The 24,725-nt window shown below is 40.9% G+C and overlaps 1 protein-coding gene and 4 non-coding genes across 5 annotated transcripts; all 5 read right to left on the bottom strand.

The window, feature by feature from the left end:
* Positions 1-2,966: 2,966 nt before the first annotated feature.
* Positions 2,967-5,987, bottom strand: RPL17 (ribosomal protein L17). The gene is made up of 6 exons (XM_065889887.1): positions 5,948-5,987; positions 5,817-5,857; positions 5,149-5,283; positions 4,793-4,891; positions 3,675-3,866; positions 2,967-3,014 (listed from the first exon to the last, which is right to left on the bottom strand). The coding sequence occupies exons 1-6, from the start codon at positions 5,985-5,987 to the stop codon at positions 2,967-2,969; spliced, it is 555 nt and encodes a 184-aa protein (XP_065745959.1).
* Positions 3,562-3,625, bottom strand: LOC136133370 (small nucleolar RNA SNORD58). Its single transcript, XR_010656514.1, has one exon. It is a non-coding gene; the product is annotated as a small nucleolar RNA SNORD58 (small nucleolar RNA).
* On the bottom strand, positions 4,983-5,047 carry LOC136133368 (small nucleolar RNA SNORD58). The gene has a single exon (XR_010656513.1). It is a non-coding gene; the product is annotated as a small nucleolar RNA SNORD58 (small nucleolar RNA).
* On the bottom strand, positions 5,671-5,735 carry LOC136133371 (small nucleolar RNA SNORD58). The gene has a single exon (XR_010656515.1). It is a non-coding gene; the product is annotated as a small nucleolar RNA SNORD58 (small nucleolar RNA).
* An 89-nt stretch (positions 5,988-6,076) lies between the features above and the next one.
* On the bottom strand, positions 6,077-6,142 carry LOC136133372 (small nucleolar RNA SNORD58). Its single transcript, XR_010656516.1, has one exon. It is a non-coding gene; the product is annotated as a small nucleolar RNA SNORD58 (small nucleolar RNA).
* Positions 6,143-24,725: the final 18,583 nt, after the last annotated feature.

Below are 24,725 nucleotides of genomic sequence, written 5' to 3'. Positions count from 1 at the left end.
TTGGTATAAGTCAATTGTCCATTTCCAAAAATTAACACCTAAATTTCCTTGATAATTAGAAGTCAACTTGGAATTTCTCAAGACCAGCAATTTCTTGAAAAAGAGCCAATACTACTTCCATAACACACAATTAAACCGAAGACCTCTTAAATTTACAAGAATTTTTAATCCCTTAGCAAAGGCTTTAAAAACTAAGAAACTTCAGAACAGTGCATAAGGCTAATAATTCAGCATGTTAAACTTATTTTCAAAATATTGTAAGCTAAGTAGTATTTAGTGGTAAATGAGTAAGTACTGCTACGCTCAGGCAATTTAAAATGATTCACAACACAAGTGAAGAGTGGTATACATAATCCAATCTGAATGTGGCTTTGAAATGAATTACAAGAGCTGTAAACAAATAAAAATGTAAATGTGTATCAGGGAATGACCAACTCTTTTATAAGGGATTCATAACTGGAGTCTTTAAAACAGTCCCCTAGACAAATTAAAATAATTTTAGAATTTGCCAAAATATTTTGTTCCAAAATTTTAAAGAATCAATCAAAATAAGCCAAACGAGCAAGAGTCTTTTTCAGCATTTTTCAAGAAATCATAATTTTTGGCTACTAGACATTTAGAATCTGATCTGAAAAGACTTCTTACTGGTTTAGGTACCATAGCATGATAATCAAACAGGATGGCTGGCAGCCGCCTGGATTTGAGCCCTGCTTTCACCATTTTCTAGATAGCGTTCCTGGGCAAATTATTTAACCAGACGGTGCCTTAATTCTCCCATGCGTAAAAAGAGGACAATAATAGTACCGATCTCACAGGGATGTAGTGTGGATGAGATACATTAGTAGGAATACAAAGCTCAGAACAGTGTCTGCATATATTAAGTACTACGTAAATGTCGCTACCATAAGAAAAACAAAACAAATACCAAACACATCCAAAAGTTGTAACCTGTCCAAAGTCCACACTGCAGGTATCAAGTAACTAGAACTGGCTAAAACCAGAATTCCAAATTCTGGTTTCCTAGCTCAGTGCTCTTGCATTTTCTCTCCCCCAAACACGATCATCATGTTATTCCCCTTTCTACCAAACTTTCAAATGCAACTAAAACCCTTTAAAACAACTGGCAATGCTACCGAGCACCAAGCTAATACGATGACAGGCAATCCCTCCATCATAAAGATTCAGGTTTTTACCTACTTGAAATTGCGCTTTAAATGAATTCTCAAGAACAATTAGTACTAATTACTTTTGTTATAATTATGGCTTAGAAAGGTCTAGAAGGTGACTATGATAAATTGATAAAATCATGATTTTATTTACTCTCTCCAAGCCAATTCTCGAATATACAACACAGCGAGAAAGATGGATTGAAACGTGGAGGAGAGGAATTTCTTGCATTCGACTTAGTCCAATACAACGGAACAGAAAAAGGCGGAGGCTCTATGAGAACAAGAGCAGCTGTGGCGGGGGTACGCCACTTCCTCTAAGTGACCAGTCGGCGGATCACTTCACTGGAGACAAAAGAGACCGGGAGAGGCTAAGTCAAAGGCAAGGACTGAAAGACAGGGGAGAGTACGAGCGAATGGTGGCGACGACGATAAAAAGTGATACCGACAATTCAGGCCAGAGAGCGGATCCTGAAGCAAAGAGAGGCGGACGGAGGAAGTTAGGGGTGGAGACCGACGCAGGGGTAGGCACAGGGCAGGGGCGCTGGTGTACCTTGAGGGCAGGAGAACCGCGAAGCCCCGGCCGCAGCCCGGACCCACCCAGCCCCGCTCACCCGCGGCCACCAAGCCCCAGTGACGGTGTCCAGGCTTCCGGAGGGAGGCTCGCGGGGTGACAAACCGCAGCCAACCCAATGGGCACCGCAAGAGGGACCGACAAAGGCACGCCTGCGTCAGCCTGATGACGCACACGACGTAACGGTGACGCCCTGCGGGGACGGCGGCGGCTTCCGGCGCAGCCCCGGCAATCAGCTTAGAGCTTGCGGGCGAGGCGGAAGCGCTGTGCTCCCCAGTTGCCGTCACTGGAACAAGATCTACGACGCGGACCCAGGAGAGGATAAGCGCCTGTACCGGTGACTCACCACCAACAGGGAAGCTTGCGGTGATGGCTAGGATGTTTTCGAACGCAGCTGAGGCTAAGCTACTCACCCTCCTACAAGGGTCTTAAATTCAAGAGCAGGGGAAATTAACATCCTCAGCTTTGAGCGGGTATTTTTACAAGAAATGGGTATACAACTTTCCTCCCACTAGGACAGCTATTATCAGCGAAATCTAAGCGATGAAGAAATTCGAACCACTGCTGGTCGCACTGTAAACGGCACTGCTTTAGGAGTCCTGCAGTTCCTCCAATGTTCATTAAAATTACCATATGACCCTGGAATTCCACTCTTGGTATACATCCCAGTGAAAGGATAATAGGCCCACACAGGAACTTTTATAGTTCACAGCAACGCTAACAGTAGCTAAAAGCCCCAAATGATGATGAACCACAGGTACGTGCTACAACCCTGAAAAAATCATGCTAAGTCAAAGCCAGTGAGGAAGGTCACACTGTGATTTCATTTATATGAATTGTCCAGAATAGGCAAATCTACAGTCAGAAATAGGCAAGTAGTCACCCAGCACTGGATTGGGGGGAGGTGACAGCCAACCACTACCAAGGTTCCTCTTTGGGATCATGAAAAACTCTAAAATTCACTGTGCTGACGGATGCATAAATGAATATACTAAATGCTACTGAAGACTGTAGAGTGTGTTAAATCTCAATAAAGTGGGTGGAAAAGAGATCCCCAAATTTCCCCATGTTCTAATTCCATTTTACGCAAGCACCAAAAGATGCAAAACAGCATGTTTTATGAAAACTCATTTGATCCATTTTGTGATGACACTTGAAATAGATTTACTAATTAAGACAACCAACACTCTGCTTTTACTTTTATTTGCATTTATTTTTTGCAGCATTTATTCCCGGGCCATAAGTTTTTGTTTCTTCAATTTCTTCTGGGATATCTGGGGAAAAGAAAAAAGCACTATTAAGATTCCAGAAGATTGTATCTCAATGAAAGAGTGATCGGAAATTTCAACATAAAGGGAAAAACATGAAGAGTCCTTTGGCGTAGAGAAGTGGTACGGGGAGAAGGGCAGCCAGGAGGACATCACAGTAGTAAGCAGGAGATAACCAAGACGGCAGCCAGGGTGCCCAGCTGGTAAGAACTAAGTGGCAGCAAGGATGGAGGATAATATTTAACGATAAAATCAACAGAAGATAAATCCATTAGGTGGATCACACCATTAGGTGTGAAGAATCACTCCCAGGTTTCAGGCTTAAACATCTAAATGTAATCATATACTGAAAACAAGCTTATTGGGGGGCAGGGAGGAGAGCCCAGTTTTGGACATGTTGCATTTGAACTGGCTATGGACATCTAGGTGGGGACAGAAGCAGATAATCACATGGTTTTAACATACTGAACAATACAAAGTTACTATTCACTGTTAATCAAGAAACTAATGAGACCCATGAAAGCCAAAATAAAATGGTTAGAAGAGGTTGCTGGTTGCTCAGAATAGTCTTCTTTCATGGTTATTCCAAAGGTGTCCTAAGTTAGTCATCACAGCAACCACAAATCTAACATACCAAATAAACAGAGCAGAGACTAAGTAACTGACCTTTTTCTTCTGGGCAACCTCCTCTTCTGGTTTAGGAACAATCTGTTCTTTTTCAGTAAGGATCATCTCAATGTGGCACGGAGAGCTCATGTATGGGTTGATCCGACCATGAGCTCTGTAAGTCCTGCGCCGCATCTTGGGGGCTTTGTTCACCTGGATGTGCTCAATGACCAGAGAATCTACATCTAAGCCCTGGAACAAAATCAGGTAACATCTTTATCTTAATACCACAAACTGCATCATTCAAGTGCCTGCCTGAAAAAAAATAATTTGAAAGGCAATCCTTAGGGCTTTAAATAGCGTATTTGTTCAAGCAGTTTTTTTTAACCTTTATTCTAAGTGTCCTTCCTTAAATCTAACTACCAAAACTCCGTGCTAAATGCACCAAGTTTGTAAGCGGCATTCATAAAGGAGTGGAGTTACAGGATCTGGTAGCTTCTATGTCTATTTCTAAGCCTTGATGATAAACAGGATTTTGACAGCAAGGCTTAGCAGCTAGAAGGGCTAAAGCTGAACAGACCCACATTAATTCCAGTTCTGACCCAATTTTCAAAATGCAAAAGGGTAATGGATAATTCCTCAAATGGATAAACCTGTTTTGTTGACACAGGTTTTGTTCAGCTAAACATGGTTGTTTTAACTTCTAACTGAAATTTAATGCCTCTCAACTATGAATGTAGGCAACAAACCACATTAATCATTACTACGGCAATCACAGTTCCTTTGGAATAGTACATATTTTATTATATTTAAAAATATCCTGTGAAGGAATTCACAAACCATAGTGTAAAAAAGCTCCATGGCACAAGAAAGTTTACAAACCCTTGGTAAAATACTCAAGGAAAAAAAAGCGTTTCTTTTACATGCACTGGGATTATAAGGGGGGAAATTCTAAAGACTTAAGCTTGAAGTAACTGCAGACCATGCTCCTGAAATGCTTTACAGACAAAAATTCTGGTCTGTTGGAAACTGGAGGTAGAGATTTAAGAGAATTCTTTTAATGGAGAATTTAGCTACTTGAGAAAGCAAGACAATCAAGGAAATAAATCTGGACAACAGCAACTTTAACTGAATAACAATCCAAGTTACATTTATAAAGATATTTATGGTTTGGGTACCTTAAGTTCAGCATTACTCTCTGCATTTTTGAGCATGTGCAGTAAAAATTCAGCACTTTTTTTGGGCCACCGACCCTGCGTCCAGCCCCACTGTTTGGCCTAAAAAACAAACAAAACCAGAGAGCCCATTCGTCACTTCCCCCAATTTAAATCAATGTTACAAGATGAGTTTATTTTAACCAACACCAAGGTTGCTCAGAAAATGTTTTTTTTCACGGTTAATCCAAAGGTGTCCTAAGACTGTCATCACAGCAACCAGAAAGAGCCTGATTAAAGGCAGACCGTGGCCATTCTTACTCCCTCCAATCACCTTCTCTAACAGTTTGTCTTTTTAAATGACAACTATGAATTCTCACCTGGGCACACCTACCAACTCCACCATTGTAGCGACGGAATGGCACACACTGCTTCTTTAAAGTGACATCCTTCAGATACTTAGTGGCTTTTCGGATATGCATACCCTTAATGGCCTGCGCTGTTTCACGAGTGTTCTAAGTATAAATAATATAAGCTGTGAGTTAACCATATATTTTTTTAAAAGTCACAAATTTTAAACATTAAATTCTAACATTTTCAACATGTCAACATTTATCAACAGCCAAAACCTTTCCATTATTAGGACGTGAGCTGATACAACGAAGAAAAAAAATCTGTGATTATGAGCCGAGGGAGGTTTGGTTTGAAGGTGGAAAAAAGTGAACCCTAAGCATGTTTATTCACTTTAATACGTTCTCCATCATCTTATGAACTACAATTACGTGTCCCATATCTTGATATGCACACTAGGTTCTCAAGCAGTTCTCTGGTAGTTTTACCCAATTCCACAAATCCTAAATCAAAGTACTTATTATATACTGATGATCACGGCCCAAAAGATGGCTGCTCAAAATCGATTTATTTTCACGGTAAATCCAAAGGTGTCCTAAGAAATGCATCACCGCAGGTACCTTTTTAGAATGGTTAAAAAATACTCACTAGAACTCGTGAAACAACTCTTTTAGAGCATAACTATGATTCACATTACCTTAAAGTGAACACGAAGATTTGAACCTCTCGACTTGCATGCTAAAAAATACCAAAAAGAAAAGTTTTGGTTAATTCTGGGCATCTTGTTGCCTCTTACTCCAAAATAAAAAATGTTTCGTGTTCACTCACATTTTGTGGGATTTTCTGGGTCAAGTGAATAGCGAACCATTTTTAGAGGTCACCTGGAAACGAGCAAGTTTAATTCTGTCAACATATTTACAGTAACTTACACGGTTTATGTACTAAACGCTGCCCGCAGCTGCTCAGAGAGTAGCTGTTTTCATGATTAATCCAAAGGTGTCCTAAGAAATGCCATCATCGCAGCCATCCTTCTATCCACTGTTTCTTCCCGTGTGGAACTACCAGTGACTACAGCAGTGCTGACACTAGACTAGTGACAAGGACATCATTCCTTTTACCCTCTGCAAGAAAACACAGCCTGTTTCAATCCAGGCCTGGATCCTTCAGACGAAAGTTAACTCGACCCACTACAACCCTCTACAGGCTCCCCCTACAGAAACCTCCTTTACTCACACAACTTCACACGTAATCCAGTCTTTTTTCCACACTTTCAATTACCCGCTTTAAGCGCCGCTGAACTCGAAACATTTAACGTTCAGCCACTGAATAAAAGCCTCGACCCTACTTGACTTTATTCCCACCCCCCCAAATTTCTCTCGATGCGGCCACAAATGCGCTGCGTTTAGCAGCCACCACTCACCGCGAAGACACCGGGCCTCCGGAGTCGGGAACCACCACAGCCTGCCTGTACGCCCGGCCAACCCCCTTCCCAACCATCGCGCCCCGCTGAGGCCTGAGAGCACCGGGGCGCCAAGCGGGGTACTCCGACACGTCTCCCCGCACAGAACGCCGCTCCCAGGGAGAAATCAGTTGCCGCGAAAGTCCTCCTCCCGAGGGTCTCGAAACCGGCACCGCCAAGGCCAGGATGGCAGCGATAACCAGAGGATTCCCCACTCGGAAGACTCGCCAAAGAAACACTCACCTCAGGCCGCTGACCGGAAAAGGAAGAGCGGTGGCTCATGGGAGAATTCATGAGAACTCGACATCTCGCGAGATTCCCAGCCAAAGGAACGAGATTTGAAGAGGTGGGGGAGGGCGGAGGAGAAAGGGAGTGTGGAATATGTTTGACAAGATCTGAAAACGAATTGCCCCGTTAGGAACCGTCTCAAAATTCTTCTTTTTTGTTTCCAGAAATAAAGTTATGGATTCTAAATATCAATCAATTAAAAACAGGTTTGTTCAGAAACAGACTCAGAGACTTAGAGAACGAACTTATGGTTACCAGGGAGAAAGGTGCGGGGTGGGGGGGGGGGGGAAGGATAGTTAGGGAGTTTGGGATTGACATGTACACACTGCTCTATTTAAAAGGGATAACCACGACTTCCCTGGTGGCACAGTGCTTAAGACTCCACGTTCCCAATGCGGGCGGCCCGCGTTCGATCCCTGATTGGGGAGCTGGATCCCCCATGCTTGCCGCAACTAAGAAGTCCACGTGCTGCAGTGAAGATTCCACATGCCGCAACTAAGACACGGCTCAACCAAAATAAACTAAATATTGAAAAAAAAAAGGGATAACCAACAAGGACCTACTTACTGTACAGCACAGGGGGCTCTGCTCAATATTATGTAGCAACCTAAATGGGAAAAGAACTTGAAAAAGAATAGATACATGTATATATATATAACTGAATCACTTTGCTATACACCTGAAACTAACAGAATATTGTTAATCAGCTATATTCCAATATAAAATAAAAAGTTTTAAAGAAAAGGTTTGTAGTTCTAGGACAAGACCACCTATTATTAGGTATAGACAAGACATTTATTCATCAACATTTGTTAGGTTTGGTTATGTGATTATATGAAAATGATTTGTAAAGGGACAATTAGGAAGATGCAAAGGATGGGATGTAATTATGCTAATCAGAAAATTCTCAGTTTAAGACCATCACCCAATCAATTGTAAAGCAACCCTTGTGAAGGATGTAATATCAGAAGGGTCTTGTTCAAGAATGGGGTCTGGTTTCCCCACTGCAACTTGTAGATCTTCATATGGGAAAGGATATCTGTTCCTTGAAAACAAAAATGCCAACGGACATTTTCTTCCTCGCCAAGGTCATCTGTCTGGTTATTCCTTTACAGTCACTAGTGGTGTGACTGCTGTTAGATTTAGGTCTTCCTTTTACGGCCTCTGTGATTTTCCCAGAAAACTTAAATGAACTCTTTAAATTGTATTTGATATACATATATTTCTTGAATCTGTTTTTAATTCTTTATTTTAATTTTATTATATGTATTGTGCAGAAATTTTAATTATTAAAACAATAGTGTACTGCAGACAGGGGTAATCCTTAGCAATCAATTGATTTGTTCATTCATCCATTCAGTGAATATTCATCAAACACTTATGTGCCTGCCGCTGTGCTAGATGCTATGCTCTAAGAGGTACTAGGAGAGTCTCAGCCATCAAGGAGTCCACAGTCTCAGAATGAGGGTAAGGACAGAGAGATAGGGAACTAGGAGGTGAACAGCCAATTAGAATACAGTGTGAACTTGCTAAAGTAGGGTGAGCACTTAGAGTAGGAAAGCCTCCCCTGAGCAGATGACATGGTGGCTGCACCATGAATGACCAGGAGGAGCTAGCTGGCCATGGCAATAAAGAAAGAGAAAAATAACTATTATTACCAGCAAGAAAATTCTGCTATGGGAACTGCAATTGTTTGGATTCTTTTTGGGTGTGGGTGGGGTGAGGTAAGGTGGAGTGGCAAACCTGATCTGGAAGGAACCTATTTGTCTGCCAAGGACTTTGAAGTTTACCTTAAGGTCAATGAGGGACTTTTCAAAGTGTTTAGACCCTTGGGGTATGGGTGAGGCGACTTGATCAGATTCACTTTTGAAAAAATCACTCCACAGGGAGACATTTGGGATGCTTCAGGGGTAAGACCAGAGGCTGGCAAAAGATGGTGGTGGCTTGAACTGATCAGGTTCAGTTTAATATTTTTACAAAGAGAATGGAGAGTTGTGGATGAATTCAAGAGATTTTGGTAAAACTCACATGATTTCCTGATTGTAAGCTGTAAAAGTTGGTACTTTTGTACCTTGCCTGGAATCAACTTCTTCCAAACTCCTGTGAATGTTCTTAATGGCAACTAGAATGGTGAATCCTTTACAGAAGGTTTTCAATTGGCTTTGCCCAGATCATCAGAGGAATCACTATCTATGGCAGCTACAGCCTTACGAAATGTATTTCTCAAATGATGAGACTTCAAAGCCAAAATTACCCCTTGATCCACGGGCTGCAGAATGGATGTTGTGTTAGCAGGCATGAAAACAACATCAATTTTCTTGTACATTTTCATCAGAGCTCTTGGGTGACCAGGTACATTGCCAATGAGCAGTAATATTTCAAAAGAAATCTTCTTTTCTGAACGGTATGTCTCAACAGTGGGCTTAAAATACTCAGTAAACCATGTTGTAAACAGATGTGCTGTCATCAGGTTTTGTTGTTCCATTTATAGAGCACAGGCTGAGTAGATTTAGCATAATTACTAAGGGTCCTAGGATTTTCAAAATGGCAAATGAACATTGGCTTAACTTCATATCACCAGCTCCATTAGCCCCTAACAAATGTCATTCTGTCCTTTGAAGCTTTGAAGCCGGGCATTGACTTCTCCTCTCTAGCTATGAAAGTCCAAGATGACATCTACTTCCAATAGAAGCCTGTTTCATCTACCCTGAAAGTCTGTTGTTTAGTAGAGCCACATTCATTAGTTATCTTAGCTAGATCCTCTGGATAACTTTTCTTCTGCTTCCTCACCTCTCTCAGCCTTCACAGAATTGAAAAGAGTTAGAGCTTTGTTCTGGATTAAGTTTTGACTTATGTGATATTGTGGCTGGTTTGATCTTCTATCAACTATCCAGAGCACTGAAACTTTCTCCATACCAGCAATAAGGCTGTTTCACTTTCTTATTATTGTGTGTTTCCTGAGTAGCACTTCTAATTTCCTTCAAGAACCTGCGCCGCAACCCCCCTCCACCCCATAACTCGGCCAACTGCTTGAGGCAAGAGGCTTAGCTTTTGACTTGTCTTGGTTTTCGGCATACTTTCCTCACAAAGCTTCATCATTTCTAGCTTTTGATTTAAAGTGAGGAATGTGTGACTCTTCCTTTCACTTGAATACTTAGAGGACTTTGCTATTTTTTTAATTAAAATTTTTTTTATTTTTTAATTTTTGGCTGCGCCTTGCAGCTTGTGGGATCTTAGTTCCCCAGCGAGGAATTGAACCTGTGCCCTTGGCAGTGAAAGCGTGGCATCCTAACCACTGGACCATCAAGGAATTCCCTGGAGGCCTTTGTTGAGTTATTAGTTGGCCTCATCTCAATATTGTTGTGTCTCAGGGAATAGAGAGGTCCCAGAAGAGGGAGAGAGGTGGGAGAATGGCTGGGCAGTGGAGCCGTCAGAGCCCACACATTTATTAATTTTGCTGTCTTATATGGGCGTAGCTCATGGCACCCCAAAATAATTATAATAGTAACATTGAAGAGCACAGATCACCATAACACATATAATAATCATGAAAAAGTTGGAATTATTGCCAGAATTACCAAAACGAGACACAAAGTGAGCAAATGCTATTGGAAAAATGGCGCTGATAGGCCTGCTCCAGGCACGGTTGCCACAAACCTTCAATTTGTAAAAACCTTAAAATCTGGGAAGGGCAATAAAGTGAAGCGCAATAAAACAGGTATGTCTGTATAACAAAGGAAAACTAGCTTTATGAATGACACCTCCCAGAGGTATTGTGTATTGGATTGAATGGAGTAACATGAATAGCTAAAGGAAGTAAGGTGGGGCCGTGTTTCCGAGGAGCAGTAGAGTTTGGAGATGGGCCAGAAGAGGATCCTTCCTGCCAACCTCAGAGGACACCACAGTCTGGAGCAGAATAATGCCATTTGAGTAGTGGCAGGATACCCCTAATCCTCTCAGAGAACAGGAGGTTGGCACGGGCCACTTCAGGGGGGCTGGTCAGGGTACATGGGTCCTGACTTGGTACTTGGAATTTGTTTTAATTGTCACAGAAAACCACTGAAGGGCTTTCAGCAGGGAAGGGATGTGATAAGATTTATGCTTTAAATAAACGACTCTGAGAGCTCTGTGGAGAGTAGAGTGTGAAGGGCAATGGTGAGATCACAGAGAGGGAGGCAGAGGTTCTCGCAAGAGCTAATGACAGCTTAGACTAGGCTGGCCACAGTGGAGATGGTGAAGAGGAATCAGATTCAGGGGATCTTTTGGAAGGTGAGTCAATGGAACTTGCTAATGGATTGGATGTGGCAAGTGAGGGAAAGCTAGTCATCAAGGACAGCTCCCAGATTTTGGCCTGAGCTGCAGGAGGTACAAAATGCTGTGCCTGGCGGAGGAGCAAGGAATAATAAAGTGAGTATTCTATTTGGTCCGATTAAAAGCTTAAAGAAGTTTTAATTTATAAAATTTCAAAACACACAAAGGTAGAGGGAGAGCAATAGAGCGAGCCTGCATGTACTCACATTAAACTTCAATGACTGGGCTTCTCTAGTGGCGCAGTGGTTGAGGGTCCGCCCGCCAATGCAGAGGACACGGGTTCGTGCCCCGGTCCAGGAGGATCCCACATGCTGCGGAGCGGCTGGACCCGTGAGCCATGGCCCCTGAGCCTGCGTGTCTGGAGCCTGTGCTCCACAACGGGAGAGGCCACAACAGTGAGAAGCCCATGTACCGCAAAAAAACAAACAAACAAACAAAAAAACTTCAATGGTAATCAATATTTTGTCTTTCTTGTTTTATGTATTTCTTCCTCCCTACCCAACTTTCACCACTTCCTCTCCCTTTTCTTACAGTATTTAAATCCCAAATATATTCTTTCATTTGTATGTACTTCAGTATGTATCTCTAGCGGTTAAGAATCTCCTTCCCCTCCCCTGCCCCTTCTCTTCCCCTTCCCTCCCCCTTCCTGCTTCATCTCTCCTCTCCCCCTTCCTCTCTCCTCTTCCCCTTCTTCTCCTCCTTCTCCTTCTTCTTCATCTTCTTCCTCTTCTTATAACCATTATGCCATTATCATACCTAAAACAACAACAATAATTTCTTAATACACCTCATACCCTACTTTGTGATCAACTTCCTCTGTCTCAGAAAGGCTTTTACAGTTCGTTCAAATCAGGATCCATACAAGATCCAAATATTATGGTTGTGAGATATATCTCCCAAATCACTTTTAATCTATAACTATTTCTCTTTTTCATATTCTCTTTGTAATCCCCCCACTCTCCACCCCATTCCACTTACTTGTTGTAAAGACTAGATCACTTGCCTTATAGAATTTCCCGCACTTTAGATTTTGGCTAATTACATCCTCATGGTATCATTGAACATTTTCCTCTGTCTTTCAATTTTCCTGGAATTATACCTTGAAGCTTGATCGGATTCCGTTCCATTTGGGGGGCAAGAAAACTTCATAAGTGGTACTATGTATTTACCATTACATCACATCAGGATAGACAAAATGTCATGATTGTCTCATTTTTACTGATATTAAGATGGGTAAGTGAGTTCAGGAGATGTCAGTCTGATCCCTTCATTTGAAAATCCCACATCAGCATTTTAAATTAATTAATTAATTAATTTTTGGCTGCGTTGGCTCTTTGTTGCTGCACGCAGGCTTTCTCTAGTTGCAGCGGGCAGGTGCTACTCTTCCTTGCGGTGCGCGGACTTCTTATTGCGGTGGTTTCGGTGGTTTCTCTTGTGGAGCACCGGCTCTAGGCGCGCGGGCTTCAGTAGTCGTGGCTCGCGGGCTCTAGAGCTCTAGAGCGCAGGCTCAGTAAGGTGTGGCGCGTGGGCTCAGTTGCTCTGCGGCATGTGGGATCTTCCTGAACCAGGGTTCGAACCTGTGTCCCCTGCATTGGCAGGCAGATTCTTAACCACTGTGTCGCCAGGGAAGTCCCCGGGAAGTCCCCCACATCAGCTCTTTACCTAATGGCTTTAGCCGCTCTTGAAATTCATTGCCTAGATGAATTATTTAATCAGATGTTAAAAAGTGGTGATTTTCCCCCCTAATTAGCTTTTTTTTTTTTTTTGGCTGTGCCTCGCGGCTTGAGAGATCTTAGTAGTTCCCTGACAGGGAATGAACCCTGGTCTGGGCAGTGAAAGTGTGGAGTCCTAACCACTGGACTGCCAGGGAATCCCCATTAGCATTTTTTAATTGGACTTGTGTAAAAAAGAATTTTCCCTGTTCCCACTATTTGAAATATATTTCACACAGGAAAGGCAGGATAAAACTTAATTTTCCCCTTTATTTATTGACTTTTAGAAAATTGAGCTCGTTCCCAAAGCAACTACCAGAAATGGCTGATTTAGATTTTTACAAATCAGCTTTATTGAGGTATACTTTATATACAATAAAATTCCCCCAATTTTAAGCATACAATTTATTAAGTTTTGACAGATATACGTGGTCATATAACTACCACCACAATCATGATCTAGAACACTTCCATCACCCCTCAAAATTCCCTTATGTCTCTGTTAAAAAAAAAGGTAGTAGGCCCAAAATGGAGTCACTCGTGCTAAGTGACTCCCAGGTCAGCACACCAAAGCTTAGTCTGTAACCTAATTGTAGTTTCAGATTCTTCCAGGAGTGGAATATAAAATTCCAGTCTGGAATTTCCTGATTAACACTAGTGAGGTAATCTACATGATAGACCCCTGTCCGTCCCCCAATGGCAGGTGATCTTGCCTGAAATAATCCTTTCTTTTGTTTTTTACTTCCTTGTCCCACCCTCTCTGCCTTGAAAAACCTTCCATTTTGTACAGCTCTGCAGAGCACCTTTCTACTTGCTAGTTGGGATGCTGACAACTAATTAAATGATTTATTAAATGAATCACTTAATAAAGCCAATGAACTCTTCAAATTTACTCGGTTAGGTTTTGTTTTTTAACATTTCTTTGGAACCAATCTCCTTCTCCCACCCATGGAACCTAACGACTACTGCTCTACTTTCTGTCGCTGTAGTTTTGCCTTTTCCAGAATGCCATGTGAATCCTACAGTATGTAGTCTTTTATGTCTGGCTTCTCTCATTTAGCACAATGCTTTTGAGATTCATTTAGATTATTGCATGTGTCAGTAAGTCATTCCTTTATTGTTGAATAGAATTCCATTGTACAGCTATCTCACAATTTGTTTATCAGTTCAGCAGTAGATGGACATTTCTGTTGTTTCATGTTTTTGGCTCTGATGAATGAACCTGTTGTAAACTTTTGAGTACAGGTTTTTGTATGGACATATGTTTTTACTGGTCTTGGATAGTTACCTAGGAGTGGAATTGCCTGGTTACATGTTAAGTTTATCTTTTTTTTTTTCAAACACACAGACTTTTTTTTTTTTTTTTTGCGGTACGCGGGCCTCTCACTGGTGTGGCCTCTCCCGTTGCGGAGCACAGGCTCCGGACGCGCAGGCTCAGCGACCTTGGCTCACGGGCCTAGTTGTTCTGCGGCACGTGGGATCTTCCCGGACCGGGGCACGAACCCGTGTCCTCTGCACTGGCAGGCAGATTCTCAACCACTGCGCCACCAGGGAAGCCCTATAAAGCAGGTTCTTATTAGTTACCCATTTTATACATATTAGTGTATACATGTCAATCCCAATCTCCCAATTCATCCCCTCCCCCCTGACACTTTCCCCCTTGGTGTCCATATGTTTGTTCTCTACATCTGTGTCTCCATTTCTGCCCTGCAAACTGGTTCAACTGTACCATTTTTCTAGGTTCCACGTATATACATTAATATATGATATTTGTTTTTCTCTTTCTGACTTACTTCACTCTGTATGACACTCTCTAGATCCATCCATGTCTCTACAAATGACCCAATTTCATTCCTTTTTATGGCTAAGATTCCACGGTATATATGTACCACATCTTTATCCATTCGTCTGTCGATGGGCACTTAGGTTGCTTCCATGACCTGGCTATTGTAAATAGGCTGCAATGAACAATGAGGTGCATGTGTCTTTTTGAATTATGGTTTTCTCTGGGTATATGCCCAGTAGTGGGACAGCTGGGTCATATGGTAATTCTATTTTTAGTTTTTTAAGGAACCTCCATACTGTTCTCCATAGTGGCTGTATCCATTTACATTCCCACCAACAGTGCAAGAGGGTTCCCTTTTCTCCACACCCTCTCCAGGATTTGTTGTTTGGAGATTTTCTGATGATGCCCATTCTGACTGGTGTGAGGTGATACCTCATTGTAGTTTTGATTTGCATTTCTCTAATAATTAGTGATGTTGAGCAACTTTTCATGTGCCTCTTGGCCGTCTGTATGTCTTCTTTGGAGAAATGTATATTTAGGTCTTCTGCCCAGTTTTTGATTGGGTTTTTTTTTTTTTTTAATATTGAGCTGCATGAGCTACCTGTATATTTTGGAGATTAATCCTTTGTCCGTTGCTTCGTCTGCAAATAATTTCTCCCATTCTGGGGGTTGTCTTTTTTTCTTGTTTGTAGTTTCCTTTGCTTTGCAAAAGCTTTTAAGTTTCATCAGGTTCCATTTGTTTATTTTTGGTTTTATTTCCATTACTCTAGGAGGTGGGTCAAAAAAGATCTTGCTGTGATTTATGTCAGAGTGTCCTTCCTATGTTCTCCTCTAAAGTTTTAGTGTCTGGTCTTACATTTAGGTCTCGAATCCATTTTGGGTTTATTTTTGTGTATGCTGTTAGGGAGTCTTCTAATTTCATCCTTTTACATGTAGCTGTCCAGTTTCCCAGCACCACTTATTGAAGAGACTGTCTTTTCTCCATTGTATATTCTTGCCTCCTTTGTCATAGATTAGTTGACCATAGGTGTGTGAGTTTATCCCTGGGCTTTCTATCCTGTTCCATTGATCTATATTTCTGTTTTTGTGCCAGTACCCTATTTTACTGTAGCTTTGTATTATAGTCTGAGATCAGGGAGTCTGATTCCCCCAGCTCCGTTTTTTTCCCTCAGGACTGCTTTGGCTATTTGGGGTCTTTTGTGTCTCCATACAAATTTTAAGATTATTTTGTTCTAGTTCTGTAAAAAATGCCTCTGGTAATTTGATAGGGATTGCATTGAATCTGTAGATTGCTTTGGGTAGTACAGACATTTTCACAATGTTGATTCTTCCAATCCAAGAACATGGTATATCTGTCCATCTGTTTGTATCATCTTTGATTTCTTTCATCAGTGTCTTAGAGTTTTCTGCATTCAGGTCTTTTGTCTCCCTAGGTAGGTTTATTCCTGGGTATTTTTATTCCTTTTGTTGCAATGGTAAATGGGACTGTTTCCTTAATTTCTCTTTCTGATTTTCGTTGTTAGTGTATAGGAATGCAAGAGATTTCTGTGCATTAATTTTGTATCCTGCTACTTTACCAAATTCATTGATTAGCTCTAGTAGTTTTCTGGTGGCATCTTTAGGATTTTCTACGTATAGTATCATGTCATCAGCAAACAGTGACCGTTTTACTTCTTCTTTTCCAATTTGTATTCCTTTTATTTCTTTTTCTTCGCTGCTGTGGCTAGGACTTCCTAAACTATGATGAATAATAGTGGTGAGAGTGGACTTCATGTCTTGTTCCCGATCTTAGAGGAAATGCTTTCAGTTTTCCACCATTGAAAATGATGTTGGCTGTGGTTTTGTCATATATGGCCTTTATTATGTTGAGGTAGGTTCCCTCTATGCTTGCTTTCTGGAGGGTTTTTTTCATAAGTTGGTGTTGAATTTTGCAAAAGCTTTTTCTGCATCTATTGAGACGATCATATGGTTTTTATTCTTCAGTTTGTTAATGTGGTGTATCACATTGATTGATTTGCGTATATTGAAGAATCCTTACATCCCTCCGATAAATCCCACTTGATCATGGTGTATGATCCTTTTAATGTGCTGTTGGATTCTGTTTGCTAGTATTCTGTTGAGGATTTTTGCATCTATATTCATCAGTGATATTAGTCTGTAATTTTCTTTTCTTGTAGTACCTTTGTCTGGTTTTGGTATTAGGGTGATGGTGACCCCATAGAATGAGTTTGAGAGTGTTCCTTCCTCTGCAATTTTTTGGAAGAGCTTGAGAAGGATGAGTGTTAGCTCTTCTCTAAATGTTTGAAAGAATTCACCTGTGAAGCCATCTGGTCCTGGACTTCTGTTTCTTGGTAGATTTTTAATCACAGTTTCAATTTCATTATTTGTGATTGGTCTGTTCATATTTTCTATTTCTTCCTGGTTCAGTCTTGCAAGTTATACCTTTCTAAGAATTTGTCCATTTTTCCAGATTGTCCATTTTATTGGCACAGAGCTGCTTGCAGTAGTCTCTTATGATATTTTATATTTCTGTGGTGTCTGTTGTAACTTCTCCTTTTTCATTTCTAATTTTATTGATTTGAGTCCTCTCCCTCTTTTTCTTGATGAGTCTGGCTAAAGGTTTGTCAATTATGTTTATCTTCTCAAAGAACCAGCTTTTCTTTATTTCTACTTCATTTATTTCTGCTCTCATCTTTATGATTTCTTTCCTTCTACTAACTTTGGGTTTTGTTTATTCTTCTTTCTCTCGTTCCTTTAGGTGTAATGTTAGGTTGTTTATTTGAGATGTTTCTTGTTTCTTGAGGTAGGCTTGTATTGCTATAAACTTGCTGTTAGAACTGCTTTTGTTGCAAGCCATACGTTTTGGATCGTCGTGTTTTCATTATAATTTGTCTCTAGGTATTTTATGATTTCCTCTTTGATTTCTTCAGTGATCTCTTGGTTATTTAGTAATGTATTGTTTAGCCTCCATGTGTTTGTGTTTTTTACATTTTTTTCCCCTGTAATTGATTTCTAATTTCATAGCGTTGTGGTCGGAAAAGATGCTTGATATGATTTTAATTTTCTTAAATTCACTGACACTTGACTTGTGACTCAGTATGTGATCTATCCTGGAGAGTGTTCCACGTGCACTTGAGAAGAAAATGTAATCTGCTGCTTTTGGTTGGAATGTCCTACAAATATCAATTAAATCTATCTGGTCTTTTGTGTCATTTAAAGCTTCTGTTTCCTTATTAATTTTCTGTGTGGGTGATCTGTCCATTGGTGTAAGTGAGGTGTTAAAGTCCCCCACTATTATTGTGTTATTGTCGATTTCCTCTTTTATAGCTGGTAACAGTTCCCTTATGTATTGAGGTGCTCGTATGTTGGGTGCATATATATTTATAATTGTTATATCTTCTTCTTGGATTGATCCCTTGATCATTATGTAGTGTCCTTCCTTGTTTCTTATAATATTCTTTATTTTAAAGTCTATCTTGTCTGATATGAGAATTGCCACTCCAGCTTTCTTTTGATTTCCATTTGCATGGAATATCTTTCTCCATCCCCTCACTTTCAGTCTGTATGTGTACCTAGGTCTGAAGTGGGTCTCTTGTAGACAGCATATATATGAGTCTTGTTTTTGTATCCTTTCAGTGAGCCTGTGTCTTTTGATTGGAGCATTTAATCCATTCATGTTTAAGGTAATTATTGATATGTATGTTCCTATTACCATTTTCTTAATTATTTTGGGTTTGTTTTTGTAGGTCTTTTTCTTTTCTTGTGTTTCCCACGTAGAGAAGTTCATTTAGCATTTGTTGTAGAGCTGGTTTGGTGGTACTGAGTTCTCTTTGCTTTTGCTTGTCTGTAAAGCTTTCAACTTCTCTGTCAAATCTGAATGAGATCCTTGCCAGGTAGAGTAATATTTGTTGTAGGTTTCTCCCGTTCATCACTTTAAATATATCATGTCACTCCCTTCTGGCTTGTAGAGTTTCTGCTGAGAAATCAACTGTTAACCTTATGGGAGTTCCCTTGTATGTTATTTGTCATTTTTCCCTTTTTGCTTTCAATAATTTTTCTTTGTCTTTAATTTTTGTCAATTTGATTACTATGTGTCTTGGCTTGTGTCTCTTGGGTTTATCCTGCCCAGGACTCTGCTCTTCCTGGATTTGGGTGGCTATTTCCTTTCCCATGTTAGGGAAGTTTTTGACTATAATCTCTTCAAATATTTTCTTGGGTCATTTCTCTCTCTCTTCTCCTTCTGGGACCCCTATAATGTGAATGTTTTTGTGTTTAATGTTGTCCCAGAGGTCTCTTAGGCTACCTTCATTTCTTTTCATTCTTTTTTCTTTATTCTGTTCTGCATCAGTGAATTCCACCATTCTGTCTTCCAGGTCACTTATCCCTTCTTCTGCCTCCGTTATTCTGCTATTGATTCCTTCTAGTGTATTTTTCATTTCTGTTATTGTGTTGTTCATCTCTGTTTGTTCTTTAATTCTTCTAGGTGTTTGTTCTTTAATTCTTCTAGGTGTTTGTTAAACATTTCTTGCATCTTCTCTATCTTTGCCTCCGTTTTTTCCCGAGATCCTGGATCATCTTCACTCTCATTATTTTGAATTGTTTTTCTGGAAGGTTGCCTACCTTCACTTCATTTAGTTGTTTTTCTGGGTTTTTTTTCTTGCTCCTTAATCTGGTACAAAGTCCTCTGCCTTTTCATTTTGTCTGTCTTTCTGTGAATGTGGTTTTCCTTCCACAGTCTGCAGAATTTGGTTCTTTTTGCTTCGGCTGTCTGCCCTCTGGTGGATGTGGCTGTCTCTATGTTTAACTTTTTAAGAAACTGACAAACTATTTTCCAGGGTGGCTGTACCTTTTGGCATTCTCACCAGCAATGTATGAGGATCCCAGTTTCTCCACATCTTTGCCCAAACTTGGTGTTGTCTGTATTTTTAATTATAGTCATTGTAATGGCTGTGTAGTAGTATTTCATGTGGTTTTAATTTGTATTTCTGTAGAGTCTAATGATGTTGAACATCTTTTCATGTACCATACAACTCTCTGAAGTATCTGTTTAAATCTTTCAGCCATTTTATTTTATTTATTCATTTTCAAAATGTTCGTTTATTTATTTATTTGGCTGTGTCAGGTCTTAGTTGCAACAGGTGCGATGTTCATTGTGAAACCGTGCACCTCAGATTGGGACTTGAACTCACGTGCAGAGCTCGAATCTGGCCAAAACCCACAGCCTTACAACTGAGATCACACACCTGGTTTCAGGACTTAATGAAGCTCAAGTTCTTGATGTGCCATCACAGAAAGAGTTTAGTGAGAGACAAGGTGATATGTAAGAAGTGGATTTATTTAGAGAGAAACACACTCCACAGATATAGTGTGGGCTATCTCAGAAAGCAAGAGCAGCCCCGAAGGTATGGGGTTGTCAGTTTTCATAGGGGTGCGTAATTTCATAGGCTAATGAGTGGAAGGAGCATTCCAGCTATTTCAGGAAGGGGTGGGGATTTCCAGGAAGTGGGCCACTGCCCACATTTTGATCCTTATGGTCAGCCTTGGAACTGTCATGGCATCTGTGGGTGTGTCATTTAGCTTATTGACGTGTTACAGTGAGTGTATACTGAGGCTCAAGGTCTAGTGGAAGTCGACTTGCCTGCCATCTTGGACCCATTTGGTTCTAATCAGTTTATATCATGTCCTCAGGCTATGTCATTCTTTCAAATGTTGTGCCCTGCCCCTTTCCACCTGTTTCAGTTGTAGCACATGGGGTCTTTGTTGTGGCATCTGGGCTTATCCAATTCCCCCCCAGCGCCCACCCCCCACCCCCTCCCCGGCATGTGAGATCTTATTTCCCTGACCGGGGATCAAACTCACATTCCCTACATTGGAAGGCAGATTCTTAACCACTGGACCACCACAGAAGTCCCCTTTTGGGCAATTTTCAATGGGTTGTTTGTCTGATTATTGAGTTGTAAGGGTTATTTTTATATTCTGGATACAAGGTTTTTCTTTCTTTTTTTTTTTTTGGTTTGGCTGTGCTGTGTGGTTTGTGGGACCTTAGTTCCCCAACCAGGGATCGAAACTGTGCCCACTGCCAGTGGAAGCCTGGTGTCCTAACCACTGGACTGCCAGGGAATTCCCTTGGATACAAGTTCTTTATCAGCTTTGCAAATATTTTCTCCCAGGTTCTGACTTGTCTTTTATTTTCTTAATAATGTTTAATAAAGTGCAAAAGTTTTAAATTTGGGGAATTCCCTGGTGGTCCAGTGGTTAGGACCCCATGCTTCCACTGCAGGGGGCACAGGTTCGATCCCTGGCTAGGGAACTACGATCCCACATGCCGCAGGGCATGGCCAAAAAAAAAAGTTTTAACTTTGGATGAAGTCCAATGTATTGATTCTTTCTTTCTTTTATGAATTGTGATTTTGGTATTGTATTTAAGAAATCTTTTCCCATCCCAAAGTAATGATTCTTTTCCTGTTTTTCTTCTAGAAGTTTTATATTTGTACTTCTTAAATTTACATTGATTTAGTTTTGGTAACTCAATTTTGTTTGAGGTGAGGGTCTAAATTCACCTTTTTAGGGACTTCCCTGGTTAAGAATCTGCCTGCCAGTGCAGGGGACATGAGTTCAATCTCTGGTCCGGGAAGATCCCACATGCTGTGGAACAACTAAGCCAGTGCTCCACAACTACTGAGCCTATGCTCTAGAGCCCACGAGCCACAACTACTGAAGCCCGCACGCCTAGAGCTCGTGCTCCGCAGAAAGAGAAACCATTGCAGTGAGAAGCCCACGCACTGCAACAAAGAGTAGCCCCTGCTCAATGCAACCAGAGAAAGCCCATGCACAGCAATGAAGACCCAGTGCAGCCAAAAATAAATAAATTAATTTAAAAAAATAAATAAATTCACCTTTTTACACATGGGTATCCAATTCCTAGCACCATTTAGCTTATTGACGTGTTACAGTGAGTGTATACTGAGGCTCAAGGTCTAGTGGAAGTTGACTTGCCTGCCATCTTGGACCCATTTGGTTCTAATCAGTTTATATCATGTCTTTGAAAAAAAAATGTCTTTATTAAATTGAAAAAAATGTCTTTGTTGAAAAAAATATGTCTTTATCATTGAAAAAAAAATGTCTTTATTAAATTGCTTGTGGAGTAGATGCAGATAGTTTGGTAGATATGGTGGGGGAAGGTAATAGGAAGAGAAACATGTTTGAAGTTAAGCAGCACTTACTATGAGCCAGGCACAGTTTGAAGTATTTCTCGTAGGTTTTCTCATTGAGAAAATCTTGAGGGTCTTCTCACAGACCCTGTGAAGTAGGTGTCCTTAAACCATTCTCTTAATGGTTTTGGAGATCTCAGCGAGCATGTACCCTACTTATGTGGGTTCCAGAGTCAGACCCTGGAGGGGTTCAAGGGTCTACCTAGAAAGTGGACAATAATAAAATCTGGAGAGGGATGCGGCAATGATGGTGGGAATGAAACAGGAGGGAAGGGGGCAGGGCACAACCTTTGAAAGAATGACATAGCCTGAGGACATGACACAAACTGATTAGAACCAAATGGGTCCAAGATGGCAGACAAGTTGACTTCCACTAGACCTTGAGGGTCAGTATACACTCACTGTAACACATCAGCAAGCTAAATGACAAACCCTAAGGTGCCACCATTGTTCCAAGGCTGACCATAAGGATCAAAAAGTGGGCTGTGGCCCAATTCCTGGAAATCCCCGCCCCTTCCCCAAATAGCTGGAATACTCCTCCCACTCATTAGCCTATGAAATTACCCACTCCTATAAAAACTGACAACGCCATACCCTGGTGCCTTTCTCACCTTCTGAGATGGCCCACACTGTCTGTGGAGTGTATTTCTCTCTAAATAAATCCACTTCTTACCTATCACTTTGTCTCTCACTGAATTCTTTCTGCGATAAGACGTCAAGAACCTGAGCTTCATTAAGTCCTGAAACCAGGTGTGTGATCTCAGTTGGAAGACTGGGTTTTGGCCAGGTTCGAGTCCCAGCACATGGGTTCAAGTCCCAATCTGAGGTGCACAGTTTCAGCAGTGGGAGTGAGTAGAGCCTCTACGAGGAGAATCTGGCTGTAGAAGGTGGTAGAATTTTTTTTTTTTTTTTTTGCAACAGATGAATTCCTGAAGGCATCTCATAATGCAAGACTAATTTTCCATAGCAATGAACATAAAATAAGAAGGAATGTATTCCTAATACACCTAAATATGCAACTGTCATAACAGTCTACTTATTTTTTTCAGCATTATCTCTAATATTTTATAGCATAGTGTTTAAGAGCATAGACACTGGAGCCAGACTTCTTAGTTTCAAATCCCATCTTCTCTCTCTTTTTCGAGGACTGCCATTCACTAGCTGCCTGACCTGGAGAAAGTTACTTAAGTTACCTGTGTCTCAGTTTCCTTATCTTATCTTTCCAGATAACTGGGAAGATATCTGGAAAGATATGTTTACAGATAACTGTAAGATGGGAACAATGATAATAGAAGCTGCCACATAGGGTTGTTATGAGGATTGAGTTAATATTTATAGAGCACTTAGAATGGTGTGTGGTACACAGAAAGTGCTATTAAGTACTTGTTAAATAAGCAATTACTATGTTTCAGAGAAGGATTTCTTAAATTAACAGCATGGCATATTATGGATTGCTTTTTTAAAAAAGCTTTTCCCTAACATTTCATCACATCTAAATTCTGCTGTAAAGTTACTGGTATTTTGGCATACTTTTCCAGCAGTAGTGTTAGCACCCCATCTTAGTGGAGGACACTGTCTTAGGATACAGAAAATACTTTTTAAGTTATAACAGTGAACAGCACAGTAGTCACTAAGATCACTTATGTGTTCACAAACAGAGTTGGGTGAAAGCAGTCACACCTTAAAGACTGATCATATTTCTAAGATTTCATGTATATAAAAGACAAAAACGAATCTTTTCTGTATGAAGTCAGGATAGTGGTTGCCCTCGGAGGGGAACAGGATAACTGGATAGTAGGTAAAACGTGGCTTCTGGGAGCTGACGATGTCCTATTTCTTATCCTGGGTGCTGGTTTCACAGTTTCTTGCCTGCAAGCTGGTGCAGTTTATGAAAATCCACAGTTATACACATATGATATGTGTCTCTCTATATATCATATATGTAATATATTCAGTATTATTCTTCATTTGTATGCTGTTTCAATTCTTTTAAGTAACCATGGCTGTATTAGTTTGCTAGGGCTGCCATAACAAAGTATCACAGACTGGGTGGCTTAGACAACAAAATTCATACAATTTCTTTCTTCTTCTGTCACTCAGTCACTAATGCATTCAACTAAGAAACCATTACATGTACAGGGTGGGCTATGCACTGTCCATGCATAGTAAATGCTAAGCGGTATTCTACTTAGGTAGAGAGCAAGACACAGATACGTTTTATAAAGAAGTAAAGGCAATGCAAGCAATGTCATAAAATAACACAGGATTCACACCCAGAAGAGTTGTGCAGGTCTTAAGTAATGTTGGCGACTGCTTTCTATTGCATAATGGACGTTTGGCGGCATAGAAGGGACATCATGCACATACTGGTTGAATAAATGCTTACAGTAGCCTTTAAGAATTTGGCTGACTATATACTGGGTCAACTGAGCTAGGCTGGGAGAAGGGTCTGGCATTTATTACACTGGCATTGTGGCTGGATTCTCTACATTCGCTAGTGGTTGGAACTTCAAGATGGGTGGAGGAGGATATGCAGGTTGGACTCCCCAGGAAGCAGAGTCTGAGACAGAGATGAACAAGTGCTCATGGGTTTAATAATATGGAAAGGAGGGTTAAGAAGCAGGATTGATCCTGAGGGCCAAATCAGGCTCTGATGCAGTCTCCAGTGAAAGATTCAACCAGTATCCCACTCCCAACCAGAGGAGTTCTGGAGCTGGATGTTGTCCCAAGTTGGCTGAAGGGGCTGGGCTTTGTAAGTCCACTGATCAATCTGATGTAGGCTGCCCAGGAAGGGGGTGTGACCTTGGGTGAGGCAGTTTTCTTCAGCCAGGTTCTTTTT

This window comes from Phocoena phocoena, chromosome 13 (assembly GCF_963924675.1).
Source record: "Phocoena phocoena chromosome 13, mPhoPho1.1, whole genome shotgun sequence".
Classification (NCBI taxonomy): Eukaryota; Metazoa; Chordata; class Mammalia; order Artiodactyla; family Phocoenidae; genus Phocoena; species Phocoena phocoena.
This window is presented reverse-complemented; position numbering and strand designations above follow the sequence as displayed.

Excerpts from the sequence above, each read along its gene's own strand:
- RPL17 (XM_065889887.1), bottom strand. The coding sequence starts at position 5,987 with ATGGTTCGCTATTCACTTGACCCAGAAAATCCCACAAAAT. Across the intron at positions 4,892-5,148 it reads GAGTTGGTAGGTGTGCCCAG|GCCAAACAGTGGGGCTGGAC; the intron begins GTGAGAATTCAT and ends TTTGTTTTTTAG. Across the intron at positions 3,015-3,674 it reads AGGTTGCCCAGAAGAAAAAG|ATATCCCAGAAGAAATTGAA; the intron begins GTCAGTTACTTA and ends TCTTTTCCCCAG.